The sequence below is a fragment of the Bos grunniens genome, chromosome 16, assembly GCF_055505025.1.
Source record: "Bos grunniens cultivar Pamir isolate PY7600 chromosome 16, Bosgru_T2T1.0, whole genome shotgun sequence".
In the NCBI taxonomy this organism is placed as follows: Eukaryota; Metazoa; Chordata; class Mammalia; order Artiodactyla; family Bovidae; genus Bos; species Bos grunniens.
Genome location: NC_141180.1, coordinates 14,166,098 through 14,194,090, shown reverse-complemented (window position 1 = coordinate 14,194,090; position 27,993 = coordinate 14,166,098). Strand labels below are relative to the sequence as shown.

Genomic DNA, 27,993 nt, shown 5'->3' with positions numbered 1-27,993 from the left:
TTAACCAAAGTATATGACTTGTGCGGCTTATTTATAAGCATGGACCTTGGACATTTTGACAATGGTTCTCTTTAGTCCTGTTCTGACAAATCTGCCTTTTAGCTAAATTTAATGATCAGAAGATCAGTTAATTATTTGGGAAATATTATTAGCAATCCTGTGAGTTAAGTTTCTGAGATGTTTTATACATTTATATAAATATGTACAAATTTTATTTATAAACTTTGTGTATATATAACACATATATTTTAAATGAAGCAAATGATTTACAGATTTCTGGAGTAGATTTTAGCTTGATTCCTAACCCTTAGGAAATTAAAGCAGCTTGAATTTTGTTTCTGGTAACTTTTTCATAAAGGCAAAGTTCATTGAAGACTTTCAGATCAAAGCAACAACCTTAGAAATAATAGTCTAGAATGCAGCCTACATAACTAAACCAGACATATTACTCTGAAGCAGTGCTGTCCAACAAAAATAGAATGTGAGCCACATAGGTAATTAAAAAATAAAACACTTGAAAATAATTTTAATCATCTATATAATCCATTATATTTAAAATGTTATCATTTTACCATGTCATCAGGATAAAGAATTAGTGTTTCTTCAGTTTTTAAATTTAAATTAATTGAAACATTCAGTTCCTTAGTTTCACTAACCATATTTTCAGTGCTCAGTCACATACAGCTGGTTAGTGGTGATGATAATGAAAAGAAAGTGTAAGTAAAGTTGCTCAGTCGTATCCAACTGTTGGTTGTGACCCCATGGATTGTAGCCTGCCACGTTCCTCCGTCCATGGGATTTTCCAGGCAAGAATACTGGAGTGGGTTGCCATTTCCATCTCCAGGAGATCTTCCCGACCCAGGGATTGAACCCGGGTCTCCTGCAATGTAGGCAGACATTTTACCGTCTGAGTCACCAGGGAAGTTATGATAATAGATAGCACAGAACCAAAGTCTTCCTTTTATTGCTGATTTTAGTGGTTATTTATGATTTAAAATGATTAGAAAATTAGACTCAAGTATTAGAGGCTTTTCTAAAGCTGTAACATTTTAACTTCTTTTGGAAAAAAGAAACTTATTTTTCTTTTCAGGAACCTGCTTGTACAGTGAGATAGGCAAACTTCCAAGGATTCTAGTAGTCTCTAGAGTCTACTCCTGGATGATGCTGAGGGATGAACATCCTGAGGTCCTCTTAGGATAAATTTGAATGCAAGTCAGGTGGCTCAGAGATTGTTCTTCACTCAGTAACTGGACAGCATTTTCATCATTCTTGCCATTCCTAGTATGTGTCTCTGGAGACGACTTAGCTATTTTGATTTTTGGCCCGCCGACAGATGACTTCTCCTAGGCCCTTGATACTGCTGCTGCTGCTGCTAAGTCGCTTCAGTCGTGTCCGACTCTTAGTAACCTCATGGACTGCAGCCTACCAGGCTCCTCCGTCCATGGGATTTTCCAGGCAAGAGTACTGGAGTGGGGTGCCATTGCCTTCTCCGCCCTTGATACTAGATGACAGCAAAAAAAAAAAAAGTTCATCTCTACTAGAGTTATTTACCACACAGCATTATTGTGTACTTGGCCACTTAACAAATGCTGTGAAATGGATAATTTATATAGTGATTTACACTCAGGTGCACAGTATCAAGTACAACTGAGAAATTTTGTTCCTTTTTTTTTTTTTGCTTAAGCTTGTGAAAATACAATGAAAGTTGTTCAGTCATGTCTGACTTTTTGCGACCCCATGGACTACACAGTCCATGGAATTCTCCAGGCCAGAATACCGGAGTGGGTATACTGGGGTGGGTAGTCGTTCCCTTCTTCAGAGGATCTTCCCAACCCAGGGATCGAACCCAGGTCTCCTGCACTGCAGATGGATTCTTTACCAGCGGAGCCACAGGAGACACCCAAGAATACTGAAGTGGGTAGCCTGTCCCTTTTCCAGTGGATCTTCCTGACCCAGGAATTGAACCGGGGTCTCCTACATTGCAGGCAGATTCTTTACCAACTGAGCTATCAGGGAAGCTTGAAAATACAATAGGAATCTAATAAATTTTTGAGCAGTCCAGGATATTCATTACCGATATACAAAGTTGGCTACAAGTATAAATTATTCCTAGCCAACATACTAAAGTTACCAATGTGCCCAGTAGCTATTTCCCACTTTCCTAGTACACAAATGCTCATTCAAGGGCATTTGCTATATGCAATAACCCCCCGCCCCCACCCCCCCCACCACCACCAATAATTGTTCTGCCGTGGAAAATGTGTTACATAAAAAAGAAAACAAATTAGAGTCCATCTGAAAAGTGAGTGAGAAAGTACATCTGAATGGGAGAAAAGAGAACATTTTCAAGAGAGGAAGGCATATTATCTCGAACTTGGAGAATAGTTCAATCTGACAAATATTTACTCAGCAATTACTGTATGTCAGCAAATGCTATGATCTGAGGACTCAGGATTTAGCATACCATTACTGCCATCAAAGAGCTTTTGGAAAATGGAAGATTTTAGACATGCACACATTGGTGAGGAATGTTTGATGGTTGAGATGGAACAGTAGAAAGAGAATTTAATTGAAAATACTAAAGGAATTAAGGTGTGAAGCAAGGGGCATAATTAAAGAATAGAAAATAGATTAAAAGAAGCTATTTTTTTCCTCCACTTTTATTGAGGTATAACTATTATGACATACAGCACTGTATAGGGGCTTCCCTGGTGACTCAGTGGTAAAGAATCTGCCTGCAATGTAGGAGACCTGGGTTCAATCCCTGGAGAAGGGAATGGCAATTCACTCCAGTATTCTTGCCGGGAGAATTCCATGGACAGAAGAGCCTGGCAGGCTGCCCCCCATGGGGTTGCAAAGAGTCGCAAAGAGATACAAAACCAGAGAGATATCTCTAGTTTTATATTTCTTTGTGCAAAGGTCAGAAAGAGATATAAAACCAGAGAAATAAAAAAAATGTTTTCCCCTGTGATGAGAACTAAGTTTACTCTCGACAACCTTCGTATGTAACATACAGCACTGTTGATTATATTTACCATGTTGTACCTTACATTCCTAGTACTTATTTTAGTTATAACTGCAAGGTGGTACCTTTTGACTACCTTCATTATGTTCCCCCTCCCCCTGCCTCTAGTAACCACAATCTGACTTCTTTTTCTATGAGTTCATTTGTTTCTGAAATGTAATTGATCTACAACACAATTCCTGTTACAAAATATAGTGATTTAATATTTCTCTACATTTCACGATGATTATCATGGTTAAGTCTAGTTACCAAGGAAGCAGTTTTTGAAGAGGGAGCATCAGGAGATAGAAAGCTAGAGAGAGAATTTGATCCAACACAGTAGTTAATAAAAGATTTTAGTAGGAATGTGATCTAGGCAGCTCTTTACTTCAGGAAATATAAAATTTGGTGGTCGGAAGAGCAGAAGATTAGATAGGAGGCTATACTTGTAATACAATTAATGATAAGAAGAGTGAATTGTAGGAAGTAAAGGGGAAGGGAGGGGACAAATTCATAATGGATGTAGAAGGAAAATGGTTTGGGCACTGATTAGGTGAAGGAAGGCGGGGGAGGGGTCAGAGGTGACTCAGGATTTGAACTAAACCTCTAGGCAGGCAGTACCCAAAATAGGGATGATAACGGTTGAAGAAAATATAAAGAGTTCTATAGTAGATGCCCTGAATTGTAGATACCTGTAAAACATCTAGAAGTAGATATCTAAAAAGCAATTGTAAATAGAAAATTGAAATTTGGGAGGTAGGTACAGTCTGAAGATACATGTATACAAGTTTTTGAGAACAGTATCACTTGTTAAACTAGATGCTGTGAAAATGCATTATCAGTAACAGAGGATAGGAAACATTTACCACAAAAATAGAAGGACCTGCTGACTCAATAAAATTTCTGGGAGTCGATAGCTGTTATCTTCTCGAAAGTCACTACAGCGTCCAGCCCCCTACTATTTAATGACGTGATTTTTGATGTGTGACATTGTAAAGTGTGTCTCAGTTTCAGAAGTAATTTGTAACAGTTGGTGCTTGGTTCCAACTCATTCCATTGATGATGTTTAAAAGCCAAAAGCATTGAGTAGGATCCAGTGCGAGAAAAGATTGCTCAGGTGGTCCAGACTAAAGGGTAAACAGTTCTAATGTTTGGTTTTGTATGACCCTGTTGAGACCTCTGGTGCTCAGTGTATCTGTATCAAAATTAAAGACTGTTTGGACTCTAGGGAAAGCCACAGTAGGAGAATCAAGTAGAATTTCCAGAGTTTAGAATAAAACCTTATCAAGTAATTCTTTTCATTTTGAGAAAGAGCTCACTCTTACTGGGTTCTGGTGGACTGTGGAATCACAAGCCCTCCCACCCCAAAATGTTCCCAAGCTGCCCTGCTGTTTATTTGACTGCCTTTTGTAGGCATGAGCTACTTAAGTACAAGATGCTTTGGCTTCTTCATCTGTGTGCCTGAATCCTAGCAGGGTGTTTAAGCACTTACTCATTGCTCAAAACATACTGGTTAAAAGTTCATTCCTTGGCTCTATAGTTATTGATATCTGCTAAGGACACATGAGGAAAAAAAATTACTATAATATATAATATATATTATAGATATACTATGATAGATTTGTATTTATATCTTTAAAATAGAGGAAGATTTGAAAGAACATTAATATTCAACAGTAGAGAAATGCCTGACTAAATTATGGGATGTAGACAGAATATTTCACAATCATTAAAAGCTGTGATTTTGAAAAAAACATTGACGACATGATAATATAAGTAGGATATAGTCCTAAGTTTAAATTATAATGTCTAACACTGTACACACAGCATGCTGAGTTCTATCTTTAAATTCATCTGTGCTTGAAGGAAATATATGTGGCAGGAATTCCTCTTAGAGCGAGGGCTGTTTTTGTTTAGGATGATATATTGAGCCTAGTAGTAGTGTGTGCTCAGTTGAGTCTGACTATTTGCAACCCCATGGACAATAGCCCATCAGTCTCTGTCTATGGAATTTTCCAGGCAAGAATACTGGAATAGGTTGCCATGCCCTCCTCATGGGATCTTACCCACCCTGAGTTTGAACCTGCATCTTCTGCATCTCCAGTATTGACAGGTGGATTCTTTACTGCCAGCACCATCTGAGAAGCCTATTTTGAGCCTAATACAATAGCAAATAAAACACAGAAATTATATGTTAGTAGTAAAAATGAAGCAGAGTGAAGAGAGTTACAAAGGGGCTGTACTTTACATAAGGTGGTCATGGAGGTTTTCTCTGATTGGTCACATCAGAGCAGAAACTTGGGGTGTAGGAGATAAACCAGTCTATTTGTTTGCTGGTGAAAATGATCCAGTAAAAAGAAAAATTTTGACAATGGAATGGAGAGAAGGGATGGTCACAGGAACTATGTCCTTGATTAGGCACAGGTGAGAAGTTAGCCTTAGCTGTGAGTGAAATGATTCCTTCACCATGAAGGCAGGGCATGTGGCTACTATTACTGTAGGTTAAAAGTTTATGAAAGTTCTCTATTGATTGCATCTATCTTCCCAGTACAGTAGAGGGAAGGTCATCAAATAAGAGTCAGAGTAAGAGAAGAGGAGATGTATAAAATAGTCATGTATGAGAATGGGAGTTGATCAATATTTAATTACAAAGTATATAACAATTTCTATTTTGTGTATCTGGGGTGAATTTTTTATTTATCCGTAATTACAGTTGTTGTTGTTGTTTTTTTGTTTTGTCTCCATGTCACTTTATATCTTTTCCATTTCCTTGTAACCAAAGTGGTTAATCCAGTGGCAAACGGACAGAAAATAGAAATGAAGAGAACTTTCTTGGTTCTTGAGCTTCTAAGGCAATTTGTCGTAACTGTCTCTTTTCTGCTAGTGAAATAATAGGATTTTTCTCACTGTTTCTCAACAGGGTGGTGGTGACTGTCCAGAAATGAGTATTGGAGCTATAAAAATTGCCTTGGAAATTTCCCTTCCTGGGTCTTTCATCTATGTTTTCACTGATGCGCGATCCAAGGATTATCGACTCACTCATGAGGTGCTGCAGCTTATCCAGCAGAAACAGTCACAGGTGAGTAGGAGTCAACCCCCCAGCCCCCAGTTTTCCATCTGAATGCAGCTGTAAGAAATACAGCATGTAAGAGATTGCCTCACCTCTCACTATCCCATGTGTGGCAAATGTCAACAGCTACAATTATGGATCCATATATAAGGGCTCCAATATGTATGTATGTGTGATTTAATGTAAATAGATATGTGATATTTGTACATAGCATGTAAATGCATTGTTTCACAATATGGAAAAGAAATGATTAGGGTTTAATTAAGATATTTGTTATCATCTTATCCATATAACTGACAGAAGCACAGCCCTAACAGAAAAGCCTGTATTTCCAATGTCACCTCGTATGTGAAATCTTGTCTGAGTCAATTACTCATTGTATCAGTTAGCTATTGCTGAGTAACAAGCTGTTCTAACTCTCAGTGACTTAAACAATAGTCATGTATTTCTCACGTGTTTGTCGGGCTCAGTTGCCCTAGGCTCTGCTTGCTCACTTGTGTATCTAGGCAGAGTTTGGTTTTGGCTTATCTCAGCTGAGCTCTGGGTGACTTGGCTCTTCCTTGCAAGTTTCTCCACCTCTTTCTGAGACCGGTAATCTAGTTTAGGTATAATCTTGTCATGACCAAGGCAGAAACACTAAGAGATCAAGTGGAAATACACAAGGCAATGGCACCCCACTCCGGTACTCTTGCCTAGAAAATCCCATGGATGGAGGAGCCTGGTGGGCTGCAGTCCATGGGGTCGCTACGAGTTGGACACAACTGAGTGACTTCACTTTCACTTTTCATTTTCATGAATTGGAGGAGTAAATGGCAACCCACTCCAGTATTCTTGCCCGGAGAATCCCAGGGACGGGGGAGCCTGATGGGCTTCCATCTATGGGGTCGCACAGAGTCGGACACAACTGAAGTGACTTAGCAACAGCAGCAGCTTGAGTGTCAGTTTGGAACCAGTAGAATGTGCATTTTGCCTTGTTCTCATGGCCAAAACTGCCAGGAGATCCAACCAGTCCATCCTAAAGGAGACCAGTCCTGGGTGTTCATTGGGAAGTACTGATGCTGAGGCTGAAACTCCAATACATTGCCCACCTTATGTGAAGAGTTGACTCATTGGAAAAGACCCTGATGCTGGGAGGGATTGGGGGCAGGAGGAGAAGGGGACGACAGAGGATGAAATGGCTGGATGGCATCACCGACTCGATGCACATGAGTTTTGGTGAACTCCAGGAGTTGGTGATCGACAGGGAGGCCTGGCATGCTGCGATTCATGGGGTTGCAAAGAATCAGACACGACTGAGCGATTGAACTGAACTGAACTATGGCCAAAACAAGTCAGATTTCCAAGTTTTGATTCATAGATAACAAAGTAAACTTTACCTCTTTTGTAAAGTTAACTTCAAGATCACCTGTAAATTGCGTGAATCAGGAAGATACACACACACACACACACACGCACACACACACATATATATACACACACACACACACACACACACATATCTCCCACTTGCCTGGCAGTATGTTAATATACAGTAAGTGCTCAATAACCATATGGTGATTTCCCCAAATCCTTTAAATTATCTTCTTTTTTTCAAAAACTGTAGGTGGTATTTGTGCTTACTGGAGATTGTGATGACAGAAGCCATATTGGATACAGAGTCTATGAAGAAATTGCCTCTACAAGTTCTGGTCAAGTGTTCCATCTGGACAAAAAACAAGTTAATGAGGTCAGTTTAATAAAGTGGGTCTACTTTATTATTCACTACCTTATCAATATCAGTTGGGCAAACCTAATTGTGTCAGTTTGGATTTCAAGAACAATTCAAACAAAAAGGCTTTTCCCCCTGGGCTACATGTTAATAAAGGCATTAAACTGATGTGCAGAAGCATAGGTTTATCTTGTATTAATTTCTAGACAGTGTTATGCTATGCTGATAAATTATTTAGATTTGAGTATACATTTATTTAAAATTCATTTGTTTGTATTTCTGATGTAAAGCTTTTGGCTAACTGGTAAAATGAGGCTTGATTTGACTCTTCCTTGATTCATTTTACATTTGTTCACTAAACTAGAATATAAGAAGTTAGTTATTGAGCCAAATTCTAATGAAGTTTGATCTGCAAAATAAAAAATAAAAACTATTGCCCAATAACTATATACTTACCTAAAAATTTTTATGATAGTCTATAACGTATATATTAAGAAAATCTTTGTGGTTTCTAAAAATGTGTTTGAGGTATGTTTAATTGTCGTGATTCTCTCTTTCTGTTACTTCGCCTTGACCCTACCTGTGATGATAAAATTTTGTTTACTTATTTGGCTCCCAGGTAAGTTTCTAGGAACATGCCAAAAAAAGATAAGATATTACATTTGCATAATTCATGTTTGATTTGTTGTGGTCAGGGTATCTATCAAATTTTATTTTTTGTTTGTCATTACTGCAATTAGTATTAAAATTTTCCTTAATGAACAGTTTTCAACTATTGAAGAATAACAGCATGATTAACTGTATTGTGTGTGTTTCTATAAACACACATACATAAATATATATCCACAGATATATACACACATACTCATATATATACATACATGTGGATGTGTGTGTGTTATTTTCCTCTTTTTTTGTGATCTAATATGTGGTAAACACTGAAGTTTCTGATATGAGCTAAAAAGATGGGTTTTTTTTTCTTTGTAACACAGGATTTTACATATATATAATATATATATTATATATACATTTATATATTTATAAAAATTTGGCTATAGATATGCTCTATATGCTGTATAGATATGCTCTATATCCATATATAGACATGTTCCAGATATATATAAAGTATCTGGAGCATATTATGCTTAGTCAAATAAGACAGAGAAAGACAAATACCATATATTTTCACTTTATATGTGGGATCTAAAAAAAATAATATAAACGGACAGATGTAACAAAACAGAAACGGACCCACAGAGAACAAATTTGTGATCACCGGAGGGGAATGGATGGGGAGAGGGCAAAATAGGTGAAGGGACTTAAAAGGTACAAACTAATAAGCATAAAATAAATAAGTTTTAAGGATCTAATGGACAGCACAGGGAATATAGTCAATAAACAAGTTCTGTTCATTTCATGACAAACTTCCTTGTCTTGAAAGAAATGGTTCACTATGTTCTCTTACAACTAAAGAGTTCCTATTAGATCATGCAGGAACTAAGGGCACATTGCAAATTTCTAGAGTAAATAATTTAGTTAAAATATTTTTTATTAATATATGATACACAAACATGGAATATTGCTTTAGTGTAAACAAATTTTCTTGTAAGAAACAGCCTTTGGAGGAAACCATGACTTGAGTCCGAATTGTGTCCATTGTGGTGGTTGACTCACTAAGTCATGTCTGACTCTGTGACCCCGTGCACTGTAGCCTGCTAGGCTCCTCTGTCATGGGATTGTCCAGGCAAGAATACTGGAGTGGGTTGCCATTTCCTTCTCCAGGGGATCTTCCTGACCCAGGAATTGAACCCGGGTCTTCTGGGTTGCAGGCAGATTTTTTACTGACTGAGCTACGAGGGAAGTGTCCCTGAGCTTTGAGGAAAGCTATGAGGGAAGTGTCCCTCAGTGTCCACTGTAGCAATTCAGAAATGCCTGGGCAGGTCTGACAACTACAGGGGGAGACCTTAACAGTTACTTGAATAAACATCTGCATGAGAGTTTGGGAGCCTGAAGTTGGAGAAGAGTGCAAGGTGTCTCTCTCTGGAACTAGGTTTCTTGTCCTTTGACTTTGTGCTTGACCCTAATGATGGGAATGGCAACATTTGGAGTTGTTTTTAACGTAGGATTATGTACGACTCGGGTACAGTCAATATCATTAGCATGAAGTAGGGCATAGTGGAGAAGAGCATCACTCTCTCTTATATCACCCACTTAGGGGGTTATGAGGCTTTTGGGGGAGTGGTAGTGGCATTCAGTGCAGACAGATGGGGCATTGATGGCAACAAAGTATACCATGCCCAGAGGACAGGGTGGTTCCCAGCAGAAGGTACTATAGAAGAGAAGAGGTGAGAAGAGTCATGGCCACGGTCAGTAGGCACCTAGTTCATTTGAAAGAGCAGCTGACTGAACCTGCACGCATAACTTGGAGATTCTCAAAACAAATTGGATGAACTTCTAGACCTTTGTCAACAAAGGTCTGTCTAGTCAACGCTATGATTTTTCCAGTAGTCGTGTATGGATGTGAGAGTTGGAGTATAAAGAAAGCTGAGCGCTGAAGAATTGATGCTTTTGAAATGTGGTGTTGGAGAAGACTCTTGTGAGTCCCTTGGACTGCAAGGAGATCCAATCAGTCCATCCTCAAGGAAATCAGTCCTAAATATTCATTGGAAGGACTGATGTTAAAGCTGAAACTCCAATACTTTGGCCATCTGATGCAAAGAACTGACTCATTTGAAAAGACCCTGATGCTAGGAAAGTTTGAAGGCAAGAGAAGGGGATGACAGAGGATGAGATGGTTGAATGGCATCACCAACTCAATGGACATTAGTTTGAGTAAACTCCAAGAGTTGGTGATGGACAGGGAGGCCTGGCGGTCTGCAGTCCATGGGATCGCAAAGAGTTGGATAGGACTGAGCGACTGAACTGAAACTTCTAGGGAGAACCTTAGAACTTTATTGTTGGGTTTCCCTTGTGGCTTAGTGGTAGAATATCCACCTGCCAGTATAGGAGACACAGGTTCGACCCCTGGGTCCGGAAGATCCTTTGGAAGGAAATGGCAACCCACTCCAGTATCTTCTTGGGAAATCCCATGGACAGAGGAGGCTGGCGAGCTACAATACATGGGGTCATAAAGAGTCAGACATGATTTAGTGATTAAATGATGACAAACATAGGGCAATATTAGGATTGGGTCCCAGAGCTAGACTATAACCTTGTCTGTCCCATTAGTGTGACAATTTATATTCATACACTCAGAGAAAATTGACTTATGAAAAATTGAAAATACTATTATCTTAAATGAAGATTATAAGCCCTACAGAGGTACAGACTTTCTTATTAAACAAATGGGGCGATGCGTAGTCCTAAGAAAGAATTCTGTTTTTCAGTCACTCAGTCATGTCCAACTCTTTGTGACCCCATGGACTGCAGCATACCAGTCTTCCCTGTCCTTCACTATCTCCTGGAGCTTGCTCCAACTCATGTCCTTTGAGTCGATGATACCATCCAACCATCTCATCCTCTGTTGCCCTCTTCCCCTTGTGCTTTCAATCTTTCCTAGCATCAGGGTCCTTACCAGTGAGTCAGTTCTTCACATCAGGTGGCCAAAGTATTGGAGCTTCAGCTTCAGCATCAGTCCTTCCAATGAATATTCAGGGTTGATTTCCTTTAGGATTGACGGTTTGATCTTGCAGTCCAAAGGACTCTCAAGTGTCTTCTCCAGCACCACAGTTCAAAAGCATCAATAATTCTGCACTCAGCCTTCTTTATGGTCCAAATTACCAACTAATTTATAGGAATAACAGTTTAAAAATTTTGGTATAAATTACAGAAAATTGTATAGATGTAGATATATCACAGAAAGTTAACCCACTGCTATGTTAATAGTCTTTTTCTCCTAGATTATCAGTTGATACCCTGATCTTTAAGTTCAGCTAGGCAGAAGAGGACTAGATAAAAGCATTACTAAAACTGCCCATTTTTATAAGCTGGAGTTTAATGCCAACCGGGATGGACTTTAATGTTTATGTCAACCATAGCAATTCTAATCCCCCTTTCAGTTGGTTCATGAAAGGTCATTAAATCTCAAAGAGACTTAGCTAAGGATGTCTTGGAAAAGATATTTTCTGTATATTGTCCTGCATGGATGTAAATCCCAAGTCTGGTGCAGACATCTTCATACAAGTCTGAGCTTGAAATAAATATGAGGGGGATTAAAGAGCTAAGGAAGTCCCGAGCCTTTGGATTAAGTCAACATTCAGACCATCCTACCTCTAAGCTCAAGAATTAGGGCAGTAATCTTTTTGTTTAAGCCAATTAGAGTTGAACATTACGGTACCTTACAAATAAATGCATCCTAACTTATAAAAGTGAAAAGTGAAAGTGAAAGTCATTCAGTCGTGTCCAACTCTTTGTGACTCCATGTCCATGGAACTCTCCAGGCCAGAATACTGGAGTGGGTAGCCTATTCCTTCTCCTGCGGATCTTCCTGACCCAGGAATTTAACTGGAGTCTCCTCCATTGCAGGCAGATTCTTTACCAACTGAGCTAGCAGGGAAGTCTTCCTAACTGATAAGAATTCTGTATTTTTTGGTGATATGGTCTCTGTAAGTCCCAGTTTCTTTGTAAAAGAAAATGGGGATATGTAAATATAAAATGGAGATAGTAGAATTATACATTTTAGGAAGTTGTTATATTAAATGAGATAATGCATATGAAATGTTCCTCCCAAGTTCCAATATAGGGTAAGTGCCCAATAAATGTTAAGTAGTATTGTTTTAATCCTTATAGTGTTGTTATTTTGCTTTCAAAGTAGGGAAATTGTGCCACTGTGTTTGTTAGAAACCAGATGGTTCGTTTTGCTGGGAAATACATTTGAGTGGGACAGTCTGGGAAGAGGCTGGAGAGATGGTTCTTTTTTTGATGTGTGTAAAAGAGATATTCTGAAGGGGTTTCTGGAGCCCCATAAACCAATATATTCCTTAAAACCACCAAAGTAAATGATTTTTTTAAAACAAAAAGCAGAATGACAGTGTTAAAATTGGATTTGCAAAATTTTTAGCATGTAATTTAGCCGTTTCTCTTTTCGAATTGTTCCAGATTCTCCTATTATGTAAATATTATAAACTCTAAGGAACCTAGATGCTATAATGATGTCTGCACATTTGATAGGTATAAGAACTGTGGTGAAGTCATACACATACTGAGTCCTTTCATTTTAATAGAGTGATTTTTTTCATCTTTTGTTTCCAAAGGAATCTGTTGATTATTGTGCTTTATCCTCCTAACCCAGTTCATCAGTTTCCTAAACGAGCAGGTTATATTTTGTGTCAACTCTCTCGAGATTACTTGAATTTTTTTTTTTCTTTCTTCCTGTTCATTTTTTTTGGAGAAGATCTAGGTATCTTTCATCTTTATTTAACATAAAAGAGAAACCAAAGAAAAGCAAGTATTTGGCTGAGCATCAGGGATATATAAGTCATTGTGTGGTATTACTCTTTGGCAATACAAGTTAAGACACATCTCAGAGATGCACTTAATTCACCTTTGAAGACGGAAAAGGACCTGAACAGTCTAAGTTTTTCATTTCTTTATAAACTGGGTGATTGTCAGTGATCCAATTAATGCTTCCTAGGTTTAAGTTCAAGTTTGAAATCTCAAAGTTACCCACAGATGTTATATTCTTGTGTCCAAGAACCTAACACAAAAGATCCATCATCCAGTGGGTGATTCACTTGTTCTGTTTCCCAATCCTTTCTGTCTACTGCTTCCAGCTGATATCTTCAAATGTCTCCGTTTCCAGTCCCCGCCCCAAAACCTCTCCCTCTACATCCCACACTTGTAGATTGCTTTTATTCCCCCCTCCTAAGTAATGCTGGCTAGCTGACTATGTTATAGCAGAAAGAAATTTTATTAAATAAAGAAATAATTGTCAAGAAATTTACATTTTTGAACGAGGTCAATGATGATATTTAGAAGTCCCATGAGAGTATATCTTAATGACTGTTATAACTTTCAGATTGTCAGTGTAGGGATGTTTTAATTCCAACATTGCTTTTTAATACCCAGGGCTTTCTTCTGGAGTGGTGCCCTGTGCTGCTCTGTTTGGCATAGACATATTCCTCTTGATTTTCTATCAGACATGAAAGACTCCTGTAACTCCTTTCTGTGGTCCAAGCGTAAGAAAATATGCTGTGTGATTAAGAAAATGACACCAGATCAGAATGATTGGGTGCTTGCTATGGCCTCTAAGCAAGAGATGAATTTTATTTTACTTCGTTTCATTTCACTTAATCCTTACTACTGCCTATAAGAAAGACACCATGAAACAGAGCCTCTGTATCAACCTAGAGGGGTGGGATGGGGCAGGAGATGGGAGGGAGGTTCAAAAGGGAGGGGATATATGTATATCTATGGCTGACTCAGGTTGAGGTTTGATAGAAAACAGCAGAATTCTGTAAAGCAATTATCCTTCAATAAAAAAATAAGTTAAAAAAAAAGACACCGTGAACATCACCTCTATTTCACAGATGAGGGGAAGAGGCCTAGGGAGGCAGACCATCTTGCTCAGGGTTAAACTACTGCTGGCTGTACATGTCCGAATGTAGGGGACATGTACATTCTTTATCATGTAACTGCACCCATAACCATGGTGAATCCTGCTTCTGATTTCCTCTTTTGTTTTTATCAGACGATGCAGTTTTAACAGTAAAGTGACACATCAGAGATTCCATCCTGATTCATTTGTTCAGCACATGATTGAGCTACCTGATGCTAGTCAGTGCACTGAACACTGGGAAAGCAAGATCTTTGAAGTTTCTTCATTGATAGATAGGAGAGAGCCACATGAGACTAATCAAATAGGGAAATTTCAATAGTTGTTCTTGTTCAGTCGCTCAGTCGTGTCTAACTCTTTGTGACCCCATGGACTGCAGCATGCCAGGCTTCCCTGTCCATCACCAACTCCCAGAGTTTGCTCAAACTCATGTCCATTGAGTCAGTGATGCCATCCAACTATCTCGTCCTCCGTCATCCCCTTCTCCTGCCTTCAATCTTCCCCAGTATCAGGATCTTTTTCCAATAATAGGCTCTTTGCATCAGGTGGCCAAAGTATTGGAACTTCAGCGTCAGTCCTTTCAGTGAATATTCAGGACTGATTTTCTTTAGGATTGACTGGTTTGATCTCCTTGCAGTTCAAGGGACTCTCAATAGTCTTCTCCAACAGTCAGTTCAAAAGATTCAATTCTTCAGTGCACAGCCGTCTTTATGGTCCAGCTTTCACATCCTTACATGACTACTGGAAAAATCATAGCTTTGACTATATAGAACTTTGTTGGTAAAGTAATGTCTCTGCTTTTTAATATGCTGCCTAGGTTGGTCATTGCTTTTCTTCCAAGGAGCAAGTATCTTTTACTTTCATGGCTGCAGTTACCATACACGGTGATTTTGGAGCCCAAGAAAATAAAGTTTGTCACTGTTTCCATTATTTCCCCATGTATTTGCCATGAAGTGATAGAACCTGATGCCATGATCTTAGTTTTTTGAGTGTTGAGTTTTAAGCCAGACTTTTCACTCTCCTCAATAGTACCCAGCACAATAGACCTGTACATCTGATCTGAACTGACTACCCTCTACTTTATAAGGGATTGGAAGGGCACTGAAAATGCTGTCTACTTTTCTTTGAATAAGTGGCAGAGTAGTAAAAGTCCAGGGTGTTAGGAATCTCAGTTCTAAGTTCTCCTCCTTTGTAGGCAAGACTGTCCCAACCACTGCTGAAGCCAACGTGCTCTGGGAGTTTACCATCAACTTTCTTACAGCAGCAAGGAGAGAGGGAAGTCATCCCAGAATTTTTACTCTAAGAATGATTAAAGAAGCAGGATATCAGTAATTATCTGAGCAGAAAAGAGATGGCTCACTCAGCAGGGGCAAAAGAAAGTTTAGTGAATAACAGACTACAAAGGTGTGGGCAGGGCTAAGCGCAGCCAACAGGCAATGGTGAAGCATTGAGAGTCCAGCAACAATAGAAGAGAGAGCTTGGACCAGCGCCCAGTTGAGATCGTCTGGCAGGCAAACTGCAGCCGTGGAGGATAAAGCCTGGGGAATCCTTCTTCGTGCTTTTCATTTCACCCAATCTAACTGGAAGCTGGGAGACCACGGAGCCCCTAGTGAAGCAGTTCTTAAAGGTCAGCATCCCTGGATGCAGAGCCTAATGGAGAAGGGCAGAGAATTGATCTGGACGGGCAAAATCAAAGTATCCAGCACAAGCAGAACTGTGCAGTGAAGACTCCAGGCCCTGGGACCATGACTCATAACCCAGCCAGAGGATGTTACAGAAGTTACACAGTCTTTCTCTCTCAGTTTCCTCATCTGAAAAAGAGGAGAATGATAGTACCTATCTCAAAGTTATTGTGTTTAGAACAAGAAATACTAACTGTTATTATTTTTATTTAGTGATGTATTCTAGTCAAAATATTCCAGCAACATTTTAAATTTTTTTCCTAAAACAAATATGTATTTAGTGTCCATCTGTGTTGAGATAACCAAAGGCAGCATGCTATGATGGGCCTTTAGGATCCCGGAGATCTGGATTTAAATGAGTATTCTGCCTTTAGCTAGTTGGAAACTTTCTTTAAGTTCTCTGAGACTTTCTTCATGTGATAACAGGCATAGTAATTAACTCACAGGACTGCCGTGAAGCTTAAATCAAATAAGGGACACATATAATAAGCCGAATAGAGTCCCAGGAAAATGGAAATCAGTGAGCCTGGAGGTCCTCCTACATCAGAGAGAACCTATGATTTTGATTTTATTATAGGTCCTTGGGATGTCCTTCTCCTGTGGGATATTTTGGTGAGCCCCACCTTTACAAATAAATACCCAAGGGAGAATGAACTCAGGCTAGTAAAGGCTTTGTGAGATTCTCAAATATTTACAGTTTCCCTGTATTTGTTATACTTTCTTATTTTCACATCGCAGTAAAACCATTTAAAGGTAAAGGGTTTAACTGCTTATTGTGGGATTAATAAGAATATCAATTATAGTCATAATAATATAGGTCACCCCTAGAGAGTGCTTATTATATTCCAGACACTATGCTGTGTGCATTCCTTTAATCATCATAGATCTATGGGCATTAGAAAAATGTTTAAACATTAAGTGATGTTATTTTTTGCCCCCCCCACCCCAAATGAACTCATGGCCTCATTTAACCATATTTGTAACCTATAAAACACTAGTGATAATAATAACATGATAAGCACTGTCAGGAAGCTCCGAAGAGAATAAATCCCACTTGCTCGAGAGTCTACCTGGAGTCAGCCTGTGTAGTTGCAGCTGCAGAGAAGAAAGAAACATAGGAAGAGGCCCTGGAGCCCTGCAGGGAAGGAAGCAGGGGTAGGTGATTAAGTGGAGAAGTGTCCTGGAGCCGAGGAGCGGACAGGTTCATGGAGTTCTGGAGGAAGACAGAACAGGGATCATCCTTCTGTATGTAACATGTATTGAGACTCTAAAGAAAACATCTTTATTTGTTTCCACTGGGAAGGGAAGAGTTGCATTTACTAGATATTTCAGAGGCGGTAACTGAAACCCAAGAAAATGACGTGGCAATTGGCAATTGATCAGGTGAAAAATATGAACAACCTGGCAACCAAGAGCCCCATTGATTAGAAATTACTGGATATATTTCTCTTGTGAGTTTTATACTCCTTTTCATTGAGGTCAGTATTGATATTAGAAAAGCTGTAAGCTTTTGCTGCAGGATGAATTCAGCACAGCCCCTTCCTACAATATTGCTAAAGGCTACTTGTGATTAGAATTCAGAGTGAGAGCTTTCCGTGTATGGACTTAATGATGAGACTCTGAACCCTGGGGTTTTGAAGTTAGTGCTCCAAAATGAGGTATCTGCCATTTTCTTTTCCTCTGTTTTAAGTTTCACTCCAGTCATTATTTCAAAAACATAACTTTGCTGACCTTAAAAATAAGTAGGAATGGGTGTTTCCTCTGAAATTTGAAAATGTATGAGATGGTTATAACATCTAGAAAGCTTCTGGAAATGTGTGAAAACAACACTTAAGTGTTTCCACTTATCCCTTCTTTGAATTCACCTAATTAAGTGTTGAAAATGAAGTGGAGAGCTCAGAGCGGATATTTTAAAATAATATGGATATCTCCACATCCACAAAAATACCAAAAAAGGAACACACACCTTAGTTCCAGTGGAATGCTTTCTTCCTTTATTATTATGCCGATTGCCATGTTGTCATGAGTGTGTGCTGGATACACACACTCCTGTCACTGTCTTATCTCTCCAGGGCACCTGGGCGTGCTTTACAGGTCACCAAGATGGCTAAATGAAGCCATGTGTACTTTATGGTTTCAGTTGTTTAGAAAAAAACAAAAGATAATTTATTGTTTAAAAAACTATTTATTGCTCACAGGCCTCTGAGAATGGGAACAGTTTTTCAAGATGGCATTTAAAGTATGCATAATACATAATATTTCTTGCATGTGGGGGGAAAAAGATGACTGTTCTCAATAGAATCTTATTTAGGCAAAATATACCAAAATTCAAAAACAGCCCTTCTCCAATGTGAAATACTGGGGAATAGGGAGTATTTAAAAGATATGCTCTGTAAGGAAAATGAGAATTCCACCTTGCATTTCATGGTTTCATTTTCCATGTTGGCTCTGGGAACTGTTTGAAGCACTAGTTACAAACTGTGGCGGTACTTTCTATAAGGGCCATGGGAGTCATACCCATGAAACAAAAATCCCTGCCTATGAAATGTAAAGACAGTCATGATTTTCATCTCTGGCATGACTTGTCTACAAAACTCAGAAAACAAATGGATACCACTCACTGAATTTTCTTTCTAAAACACCAAAAAAGCAAAGAGAAAGGAGAAAAGAAGCTGTTATAAATGCCTGAAAGAACATTCCTTAAAAAAAAAAAATTTAAGGGCAAATGTTAGCCAATAGATTATATGCATTTAACAGAATGAAAGGAGAAGGCAATGGCACCCCGCTCCAGTACTCTTGCCTGGAAAATCCCATGGACGGAAGAGCCTGATAGGCTACAGTCCATGGGGTCGCTAAGTGTCGGACACTACTGAGCGACTTCACTTTCACTTTTCACTTTCATGCATTGGAGAAGGAAATGGCAACCCACTCCAGTGTTCTTGCCTGGAGAATCCCAGGGACAGAGAAGCCTACTGGGCTGCTGTCTATGGGGTCGCACAGAGTCGGACACGACTGAAGTGACAGCAGCAGCAGCAGCAACAGGATGAAAATAAGTAGAAAAAGAAATAAACTTGTTTACTTAACTGATTCTTTTTTTTAATGTGCATTGCAAATTTTTTAAATGCTTTTTGTTTTTTATTGGGGTATTGCCAGTTAACAATGTTTTGATAGTTTCAGGTGAACAATGTAGCTGATTCTATTTTGATTTTTGTTCAGTTGCTCAGTTATGTCCAACTTTTTGTGTCCCCATGGGCAGTATCTCACCAGGCTCCTCTGTCCATGGGATCTTCCAGGTAAGAATATTAGAGTGGGTTGCCATTTTCTCCATTTTGATTAGAAGCTGAAGTAAAATATCGATCTTAACTGAGATGTCTTTAATTCAGTCAGTTACTTGCATAGGAGTCTTACTTGTCAAAAAGTTATAGTGTCAATCTCAGTCTTTGAAAAATTTATTCAAATCTGCACTGACTTGAAAGAAACAATCTGTTTTCTCCATTTTGAAGACTTGATGGAGTTAAAGATTTAAGTTGGGAGAAAAAAATGTCCCAAATGCTTGATATTTAAAACTGAAACAACTAATTAGCCTCTGAAATCACTGATTGTGATCTCTTAAAGAGTTTCCACAAAGGAACACAAGAAAATATGAAGAAAATTATTGAAGCAGATAAAATTCTACTGAGCCATTTTCATAGAACCTCAACAATTTTGGTTATTTCCTTTCATATTTTATCTATTTAAAATTTAAATGTTCCTGTTAAAGTTTTTTGTTTATAGACAAAGCATATGTCTGTGTTAAAATAGTAGGTACACTTTCTCCATCTATGTACACACATAAAATATATATGTCAGAGTATATCTGATCTTATTTCAGAAAGAACAAGAGAACACATTTAAGAGGTGATATACCTGTCGTTTCAAAAAATACTGTATTTTATAAAGATTTATATTGTTAAGAAAGCAATTACAAAGCAATAAGGATTTACTGTGTAGCACAGGGAACTGTAGTATCTTGTAATAACCTATAATGGAAAAGAATCTGGAAAAGTGTATATACATACATATATGTAAGTATATACACACACATTTATGTATATATGCATGTACATACATACATATATGGGACTTCCCTGATGGCTCAGTTGGTAAATAATCTGTCTGCAATGTAGGAGACCTGACTTTGATCCCTGGGTTGGGAAGATCCCCTGGAGAAGAGAATGGCAACTCACTCTAGTATTCTTGCCTGGAGAATGCCATGGACAGAGGAGTCTGGTAGGCTGAAGTCCCTGGGGTCACAAAGTGTCAGACACGGCTAAGCGGCTAACACTTTCTTTCACTTTCTTTTCATATACATGTGTGTGTATGTATATACAAACACACACACATATATCCCTGGTGAAGGGCCCACTTCAATATTCTTGACTGGAGAATCCCATGGAGAGAGGAGCCTGGCGCGCTACAGTCCCTGGGGTCACAAAGAGTTGGACGAGACTGAAGTGACTTGGTAGGCACACATATACGTATATATGTACATACTAAGTTTTATACCTTAAACTAACAAAACATTGTAAATCAACTATAGTGGGAAAAAAATGGGAAAAAAGAAAGCCAATTACATTTAATTGTCCAATCTAGGAATTATTAAAGACAGCAAGATTTTTTTTTGGTGAAAATTTAGTGAGATCATGTGTCGTAATTATTTTGAAAAGGACCTAATTTGAATCTTGGGAGGAAGAATTTTGGAATCTTAGTCCCTTCTTACCCAAAAAGCTTCTGAATGTCTAGGCCCGTTGCTCCATCTGGCCAGACATCTGTTTGCCCAGGATGCCAAACGTCTTTTGTTTATCATAGAAGTGGGGGATAAGAGGCCTGGTTACCACACACTGCCTCCACGTCAAGAGGTACTGTTAGCAGTTATCTTTAATAATTGTAATTAATAGTTTGGCCTGAGGTAATTGGACATCATTAATCTCTAGACATAGATGAGTTTATATAATTTTCTAATTTTCTTTGGTTAATTGCCTATCCAGAAGTCCTTTTATATAATTACTATTCATTTGGAAAAAAATCATAACTTTTATATGAAAAACATGTTTAGATACATGTTGCAAGGAAAGAGTTGGTTGGTACTTTTGGCAGAAATAATTGTATCATTTAAAAGTAGTTTAATACCTCTGGAGAAAGCATATGAATTTGTTTCTTTAAAAGGCAGTTTAAAGGATTTCATGAATTGAATACATGTATTGAAGCTGCTGTCTGTGGGGTCGCACAGAGTCGGACATGACTGAAGCGACTTAGCAGCAGCAGCAATAGCAGCAGCAACATTGAATACAAAGAGTGAAGAAAACCCATGATTTTATTTCTAATATTTCTGTATAGTGAATCAACAGACAGCTTTGAAAACAGTAGGATTATTTAGGGACGTGATAGGCAATTCCATGAAGATACTAGGTTGCAAATGTAGGTAAATGCCAAATACATATCATGATTTATCTTTATTTGCATTTGTTTCAGCATAAATTAGAAATGTTCATCGGGGACAATCTTAATTTTTTGCTTCTATTTCTGCAGTAGCAAAGAGGGGATGAAAGAGTTAAGAGTCAAAGTAAGGGTAGTTTTATATAAGAAATTTCCTTGTGATTTAGAGTAAATAAATGGAAACAGAGTCTATGCTTCATATATTTTCCAGGTTTCCTTATGCATTCCTGGAATGAACCAGCTGTAATCGGGTTATAAAAGCAAAGTATTTTGAGAGATGGTATGAGCTACTTTTGATAGCTCCCTTGTAACATTTTGTACATGATTTGGCTTTATGACAAAAATTACAAATGGCTTTTTTCTTTTTTGCTAAAGACCCCAGAAAAAAATGCACTTTAAGGTCTTTTACCATATAATTTAAACAACTTCAGTGTGAATGAATGAATGAAGAGAAAGAAAAAGAAGATTTTCAAAATTCTTGATTATAATCTTCAATAGACACAGATCATTTACTTTCAAAATACCATTGTTTGAATATTGTATTAACTTTTAAAATTATGAACTTGTGGAAAAACACATGGTTTTGTTAAAACCATTTAAAATTTGAATATTAATTTCCTCTGGGAATAGGAAGAAAGTCATCATAATTAGTAACCCATTTGTAAAAATTTGCCCATTATCCATTCAAATAATATTTATTAAATTAATATATTGATTCAATAATTTGATAATGAATTTTAAAATTTAATCAAATTAGTAAAAGTAATAATTAAAATTATTGTTCCTTCAAAGGGTGTTTATTGAAATTATATATCTGGTAAGACTTTAGTTTAAAAAAAACATTAATCATTTACATATATATGCATATTTAAAAATTGGAAAGGTCGTACCTAAATATGCTGATGCAATTACTGTACAGGTAATTTTAATATTTTTTATTTTATGTACTTTTATAAAATTTTAAAAATAATGAATGTGCATGCATGCTAAGTTGCTTTAGTTGTGTCCAACTCTGCAGCCCTATGGACTGTAGCCTGCCAGGCTCCTAAGTCTCCTGCATTGGTAAGTGGGTTCTTCACCACTAGCACCTCGTGGGAAGCCTCACAATAATGAATATATTACTTTGAAAATAAAATAAAAACAGTGAAAGCATTTTCAGTTAAAAAAAAAAATCAAATACCCTGCATATACTTAGAGACCAGGTTTATAGCAAGGCTCTACACTGCAGCGAAAGGATGAAGCACACAGAGACCCAGTGTCTCAAGATACCAGATTCTGAAATCTGGGAGGACATAGGTCAAGTCTCACTCATCCAAAAGCAAAATGAAAAACCAAACCCCACCTTCTAAATTTTGCTTCTTTCTTCTTCATCAGATTTGTTGAATGGTAATTACTTCGTCCCCTCATACATATTTATTCTGGCATCTTAATTTTCACTCTCTCCACCCAGTTAGAACTATTCATGTAATCAAAGACTAACCTCAGTCTTGATTCTTCTTAGTAAAAGGTGACACTGTAGGCCATTTAGCTTTTTTTTTTTGGAAACCCCCTTGCCCTGAAAATCCCTAATATGGTTAATGTTTTAATCCCTAAAATGGTTAAGTAGATCTCCATTGCTTCTCTGCCTCCTTTGCCGGTACTTCTTCTTCCTCTTATTCTAAATGTCTGTCTTTCCACCTTGGCTAGCTTCTGAGTATACCCTTTCTCTTGATATTATAACTTAGGCTTTTCTTCCTTTCTCTGTTGTTTCTCTTCTTTCCCCAGTTCATTTAGATCCTTACTTACATGGCTCTTTCTCCTGGAAGTATTATTTAAAATGGCACTTTTCGTTTTCTGTTCTAGTTCCCATTATCCTATTTAATTTCTTATGGCATTTCTCTCTGTCTAGATTTATATTATAAATCCATTGCTGCTGCTCAGTCACTCAGTCATGTCCAGCTTTTCACAACCTTTGGACTATACCCTCCAGGCTCCTCTGTGCATTTGACATGCTCATTTTTAGAGTTCGCCTTTGCTCTTGATATTACCACCCTTCCTGTATTCATCCCAGCCCAAATGGCGTGAGTCGTCTTTGCCACCTTCCCTTCCTGACTTGCAGTCAGTTATTAAAATGCTTTCCATTCTGTTTTCACACTAGCTTTCCCAGTCAGCACATCGTTTCTTCACCTGATGTCTCATGTAGTCTGTGGGCATACGGTTGTTTTACTTCTCTCTCTGTCATTCTCTTAGTTCAGTTCAGTTCAGTTGCTCAGTCGTGTCTGACTCTTTGCAACCCCACGAACCGCAGCACGCCAGGCCTCCCTGGCCATCGCCAACTACTGGAGTCCATCCAAACCCATGTCCGTTGTGTCAGTGATGCCATCCAGCCATCTCATCCTCTGTTGTCCCCTTCTCCTCTGGCCCCTATTCTTTCCCAGCATCAGGGTCTTTTCAAATGAGTCAGCTCTCTGCATGTGGTGGCCAAAGTTCTGGAGTTTCAGCTTCAACATCAGTCCCTCCAATGAACAGCCAGGGCTGATCTTTAGGATGGACTGGTTGGATCTCCTTGCAGTCCAAGGGACTCTCGAGAGTCTTCTTCTTTTTTTTTTTTTTTAAATTTTATTTTATTTTTAAACTTTACAATATTGTATTAGTTTTGCCAAATATCAAAATGAATCCGCCACAGGTATATACCTGTGTTCCCCATCCTGAACCCTCCTCCCTCCTCATACCCTCCCTCTGGGTCGTCCCAGTGCACCAGCCCCAAGCATCTAGTATCGTGCATCGAACCTGGACTGGTGACTCATTTCATACATGATATTCAAAACCATCAATTCTTTGGTGCTCAATTCTCTTATGTATTTATATCTTAATTTTTTGCTGTATTCTCTTCACTCATTTATTCATTCAACAATGCTGAGGCCTATCTCCTATATGTTAGTCTTTAAGGATTCAGTTTTAAGCAAAAATAGATGTAGTACACATTCTCATGGTGCAAAATGGTTTCAGAGAGAGCAGCTATGTATAAAGTCTGGGGGATTTGGAGGCTGTGGTGAGAAAGTGAGATGTATGGGGCTACCTTTGTTGATATCCAGTCCCTTGATGTGGCTGTGGGAGTCTGCGGCTGCAATGAAGTGGTGATGTGGTTACAGGAGGCAAGAAGGTCAAGGTATTTGAGAAGCAGGTAACAGATCATCTGTGTGAATGTGGAAATGACTGTGTTGACAAGGCTTGGAATAGAAAGGCAACTGGCCAGGTACCAAAGTCTTCAGTAAATAAGGAACAGCAGCAATAGAACAGTAAAGATGGATTGAGACAGGTTTCAAAGTAGCTGGGCTTTATTCGAGGTGGGGCAAGCAGTAGTGAGGAAAAAGAAAGCCACCCCACCCCCTCTAAAATATATGGGGTACAGAAGAATGAACATCCTTCATTAAAAGAACGTTATCAAAGAAGAAACTTGCCTAAGTGACATATTTCCGTTGAGGTTAGGAAGTATTTTGAAGTTTTGGTGAAGACTGGGAGTAAGGGGTCCATCAGTGGAATGGGGTTTTTAGAAATCACAGTGAAAGTTTTGGGCTCTAAGGATCAGGGAAAAGTTAAGGTACTAGGAAGAAGGCACAGAACAGAATGAGGTTGATGGGATTTCAGTCCTAGAGGATGTCCAGGTTTAAGGTAGAGTGAGCCGTATGAGTTCAGTTACAATGTACGTCTTCCTATTTTTAGTTGAAGTATAGTTAATGTACAGTATTAATAGGTGTACAGTATAGTGATTCACAATTTTTAAAGGTTACACTGTATATATAGTTATTATAAAACGTTGACTATATTCTCCACGTTGTAAATGTATTCTTGTAGCTTATTTTTTGCATAATAGTTTGTACCCCTTAATCCCTTCCTACGATCTTGCCCATCACCCCATGCCCTCGCCCCACTGATAACCACTCATTTGTTCTTAACATCTGTGATTCTGCTTTTTTCTGTTATAGTCACTAGATTATTGTCTTTGTAGATTCCATTTGTAAGTCATATCATACCTTCCTCTGCCTATTTACTTTATTTAGTCCTTCCACGTTGCTGCAAATGGCAAGGTTTCATTCTTTTTTATGGCTGAGTAGAGAAGGCAATGGCACCCCATTCCAGTACTCTTGCCTGGAAAATGCCGTGGACGGAGGAGCCTGGTAGGCTGCAGTCCATGGGGTCGCTCAGAGTCGGACAGGACTGAGCGACTTCACTTTCACTTTTCACCTTCATGCATTGGAGAAGGAAATGGCAACCCACTCCAGTGTTCTTGCCTGGAGAATCCCAGGGATGGGGGAGCCTGGTGGGCTGCCGTCTATGGGGTCGCACAGAGTCAGACACGACTGAAGCGACTTAGCAGCAGCAGTATTCCATTGTGTGATATATATATCTCCTGCATCCTCTTTTATCCATTTCTCTGTTTTTGGACACTTGCTTTCATTTCTTAGTAATTGTAAATAATGCAGCTGTGAACACTGGAGAGTATGTGTATTTTTGAATTAGTGTTTTTGCTTTTTTCAGATAAATACCCAGAAGTAGAATTGCTGGGTCATATGGTAGTTTTATTTTTAGTTTTTTGAGAAACCTCCATACTCTTTTTCTACAGTGGCTGCACCAATTTACATTCCCATCAACAGGGTAAGAGGGTTCCTTTTTCTCCACATCCTTGCCAACATTTTTTTTTGTGTGTATTCTATTTGATGATATTTATCCTGAAAAGTGTGAGGTGATGTATCATTGTGGTTTTGATTTGCATTTCTCTGGTGATTAGCAATGTTGAGCATCTTTTCATGTGCCATCAATGTTTCATTGTTGGAAAAATGTTCAGATCTGCTCATTTTTAAATTGGGCTGTTTATTTTTGATGTTGAGTTGTGTGAGCAGTATGTTGGATATTAGTCCCTTTTCAGTCATGTCATTTGCAGATATTTTCTCCTATTCAGTAGGTTGTCTTTTTGTTTTGTAGATGGTTTCCTTTGCTGTGCAAGAGCTTTTAAGTTTAATTAGGTCCCATGTGTTTATTTTTGCTTTTATTTCCTATATTTTAGGAGATAGACCCCAAAAAATATTGTTAGGATTTATGTCAAAGAGTGTTCTGCTTATATTTTCCTCTTGGAGTTCGTTTCCGGTCTTACATTTAATCCATTTTAATTTTATTTTTGAACACGGTGTTAAGAGAATGTTCTCATTTCATTCTTTTGTACTTAGCTGTTTGATTTTCCCAGCATCGCTTACTGAAGAGACTCTCTTTTCTCCATTGTATATTCTTGTCTCTTTTGTTGAGATTAATTGACCATAAGAGTGTGGGTTTATTTCTGGGCTCTCTGATCTGTTCCATTGATCTAAACATCTGTTTTTGTGCCAGTACCATACTCTTTTGATTACAAGATACACTTCTTTTAGTTTCTCTGATGCACTTTGTTTTATCGTCTGAGACTTTGGATGGGCTGTTCCTTTCTTCCAGAAAACTTTCCAGACTCTGTATCAGTAACCATCAACCCCTTATCTTCCCTTAACCTGGCTAATTCCCATTAATCCTTTAGTTTCATGTTAGAAGTGATTTCCCTTTGTGGTCCTCCTTGAATCCCCAAGTTTGGGCTAGGTAACTGTCCTTTGTCCATCTCTTACTGTATCATCGTTTTATGTAATATAGTGTATCTACTCTTGTAGCCTATAAACTCCACATGAGCCTGAACTGCTTTTGTTTGTATATTTCTGCTGCCTACCAGAGTGCCAAGCATATAATAGACTAGCAGAAACTTGCTGTCTGTTGAATGAACAAATGCAGAATTAAAATACTGGAATTAAGTTGAGATTTCGACTGGAAGAAATCCCCAGCAATTTCCACATTTACATAAAATCTCAGATCTTCTGTTCAGTGTCGTGGAAAACTGAAGAAGAAAGGAATTGTCTGGCTAATAGTTTCACCATGCATAGGGAGACCCTGTATCTAAATTTAGCCATGTTCCATGTAAGCAGGGATGCTGAGTCTAAGTAAGAGCCTGATGTTGTCAACTACAAACTGGTACTTGCCATGGGCGCTTGCAATCTAGCTCTGCAAGGATTAAATCCTGGGCTGCTGCTGAGCTCCAGGGCACGCTGAAGGAGTTCAGGGTGCAAAGCAGAAATGAGGCTCTCTATGCTCCAGGAAAACTGGCAGGAGAGGTTTGCAGATAGTTAGCTATTAGGAGCTGACTTTATGAGCCCAATTCTTCTATCTCCTCATATCTAGAAAAGCACTAAAATCCTCTACGAACTTCTCAGGGAACACTAGTGGTGAAAACCTGGCCTGCCAACATAGGAGATGCAAGAGACACGGGTTTGATCCCTGAGTCAGGAAGATCCCCTGGAGTAGGAACTGGCAACTTCCTCTGGTATTCTTGTCTAGAAAGTCTGTGGACAAAGGAACCTGGTGGGGCTATAGTCAGTGGGGCCACAAAGGGTCAGACACGAATGAGCGACTGAATAGCAAAACCAAAGTCCTTCATGGTGACGATTGTTTCTC

The 27,993-nt window shown here is 38.6% G+C and overlaps 1 protein-coding gene across 6 annotated transcripts in view; it reads left to right on the top strand.

The window, feature by feature from the left end:
• HMCN1 (hemicentin 1) overlaps positions 1-27,993 on the top strand; it is a 537,476-nt gene that overhangs the window by 138,747 nt on the left and 370,736 nt on the right. For all 6 annotated transcript variants that reach the window (XR_015143096.1, XR_015143097.1, XR_015143098.1 and 3 more), the window contains exons 3-4: positions 5,925-6,083; positions 7,678-7,800. Coding sequence is in view for 3 of the 6 variants with exons in the window: in XM_086343341.1 (XP_086199467.1) it covers positions 5,925-6,083; positions 7,678-7,800 (282 nt within the window). In the remaining 3 variants the exon portion in view is untranslated. The remainder of the gene's footprint in view (positions 1-5,924; positions 6,084-7,677; positions 7,801-27,993) is intronic.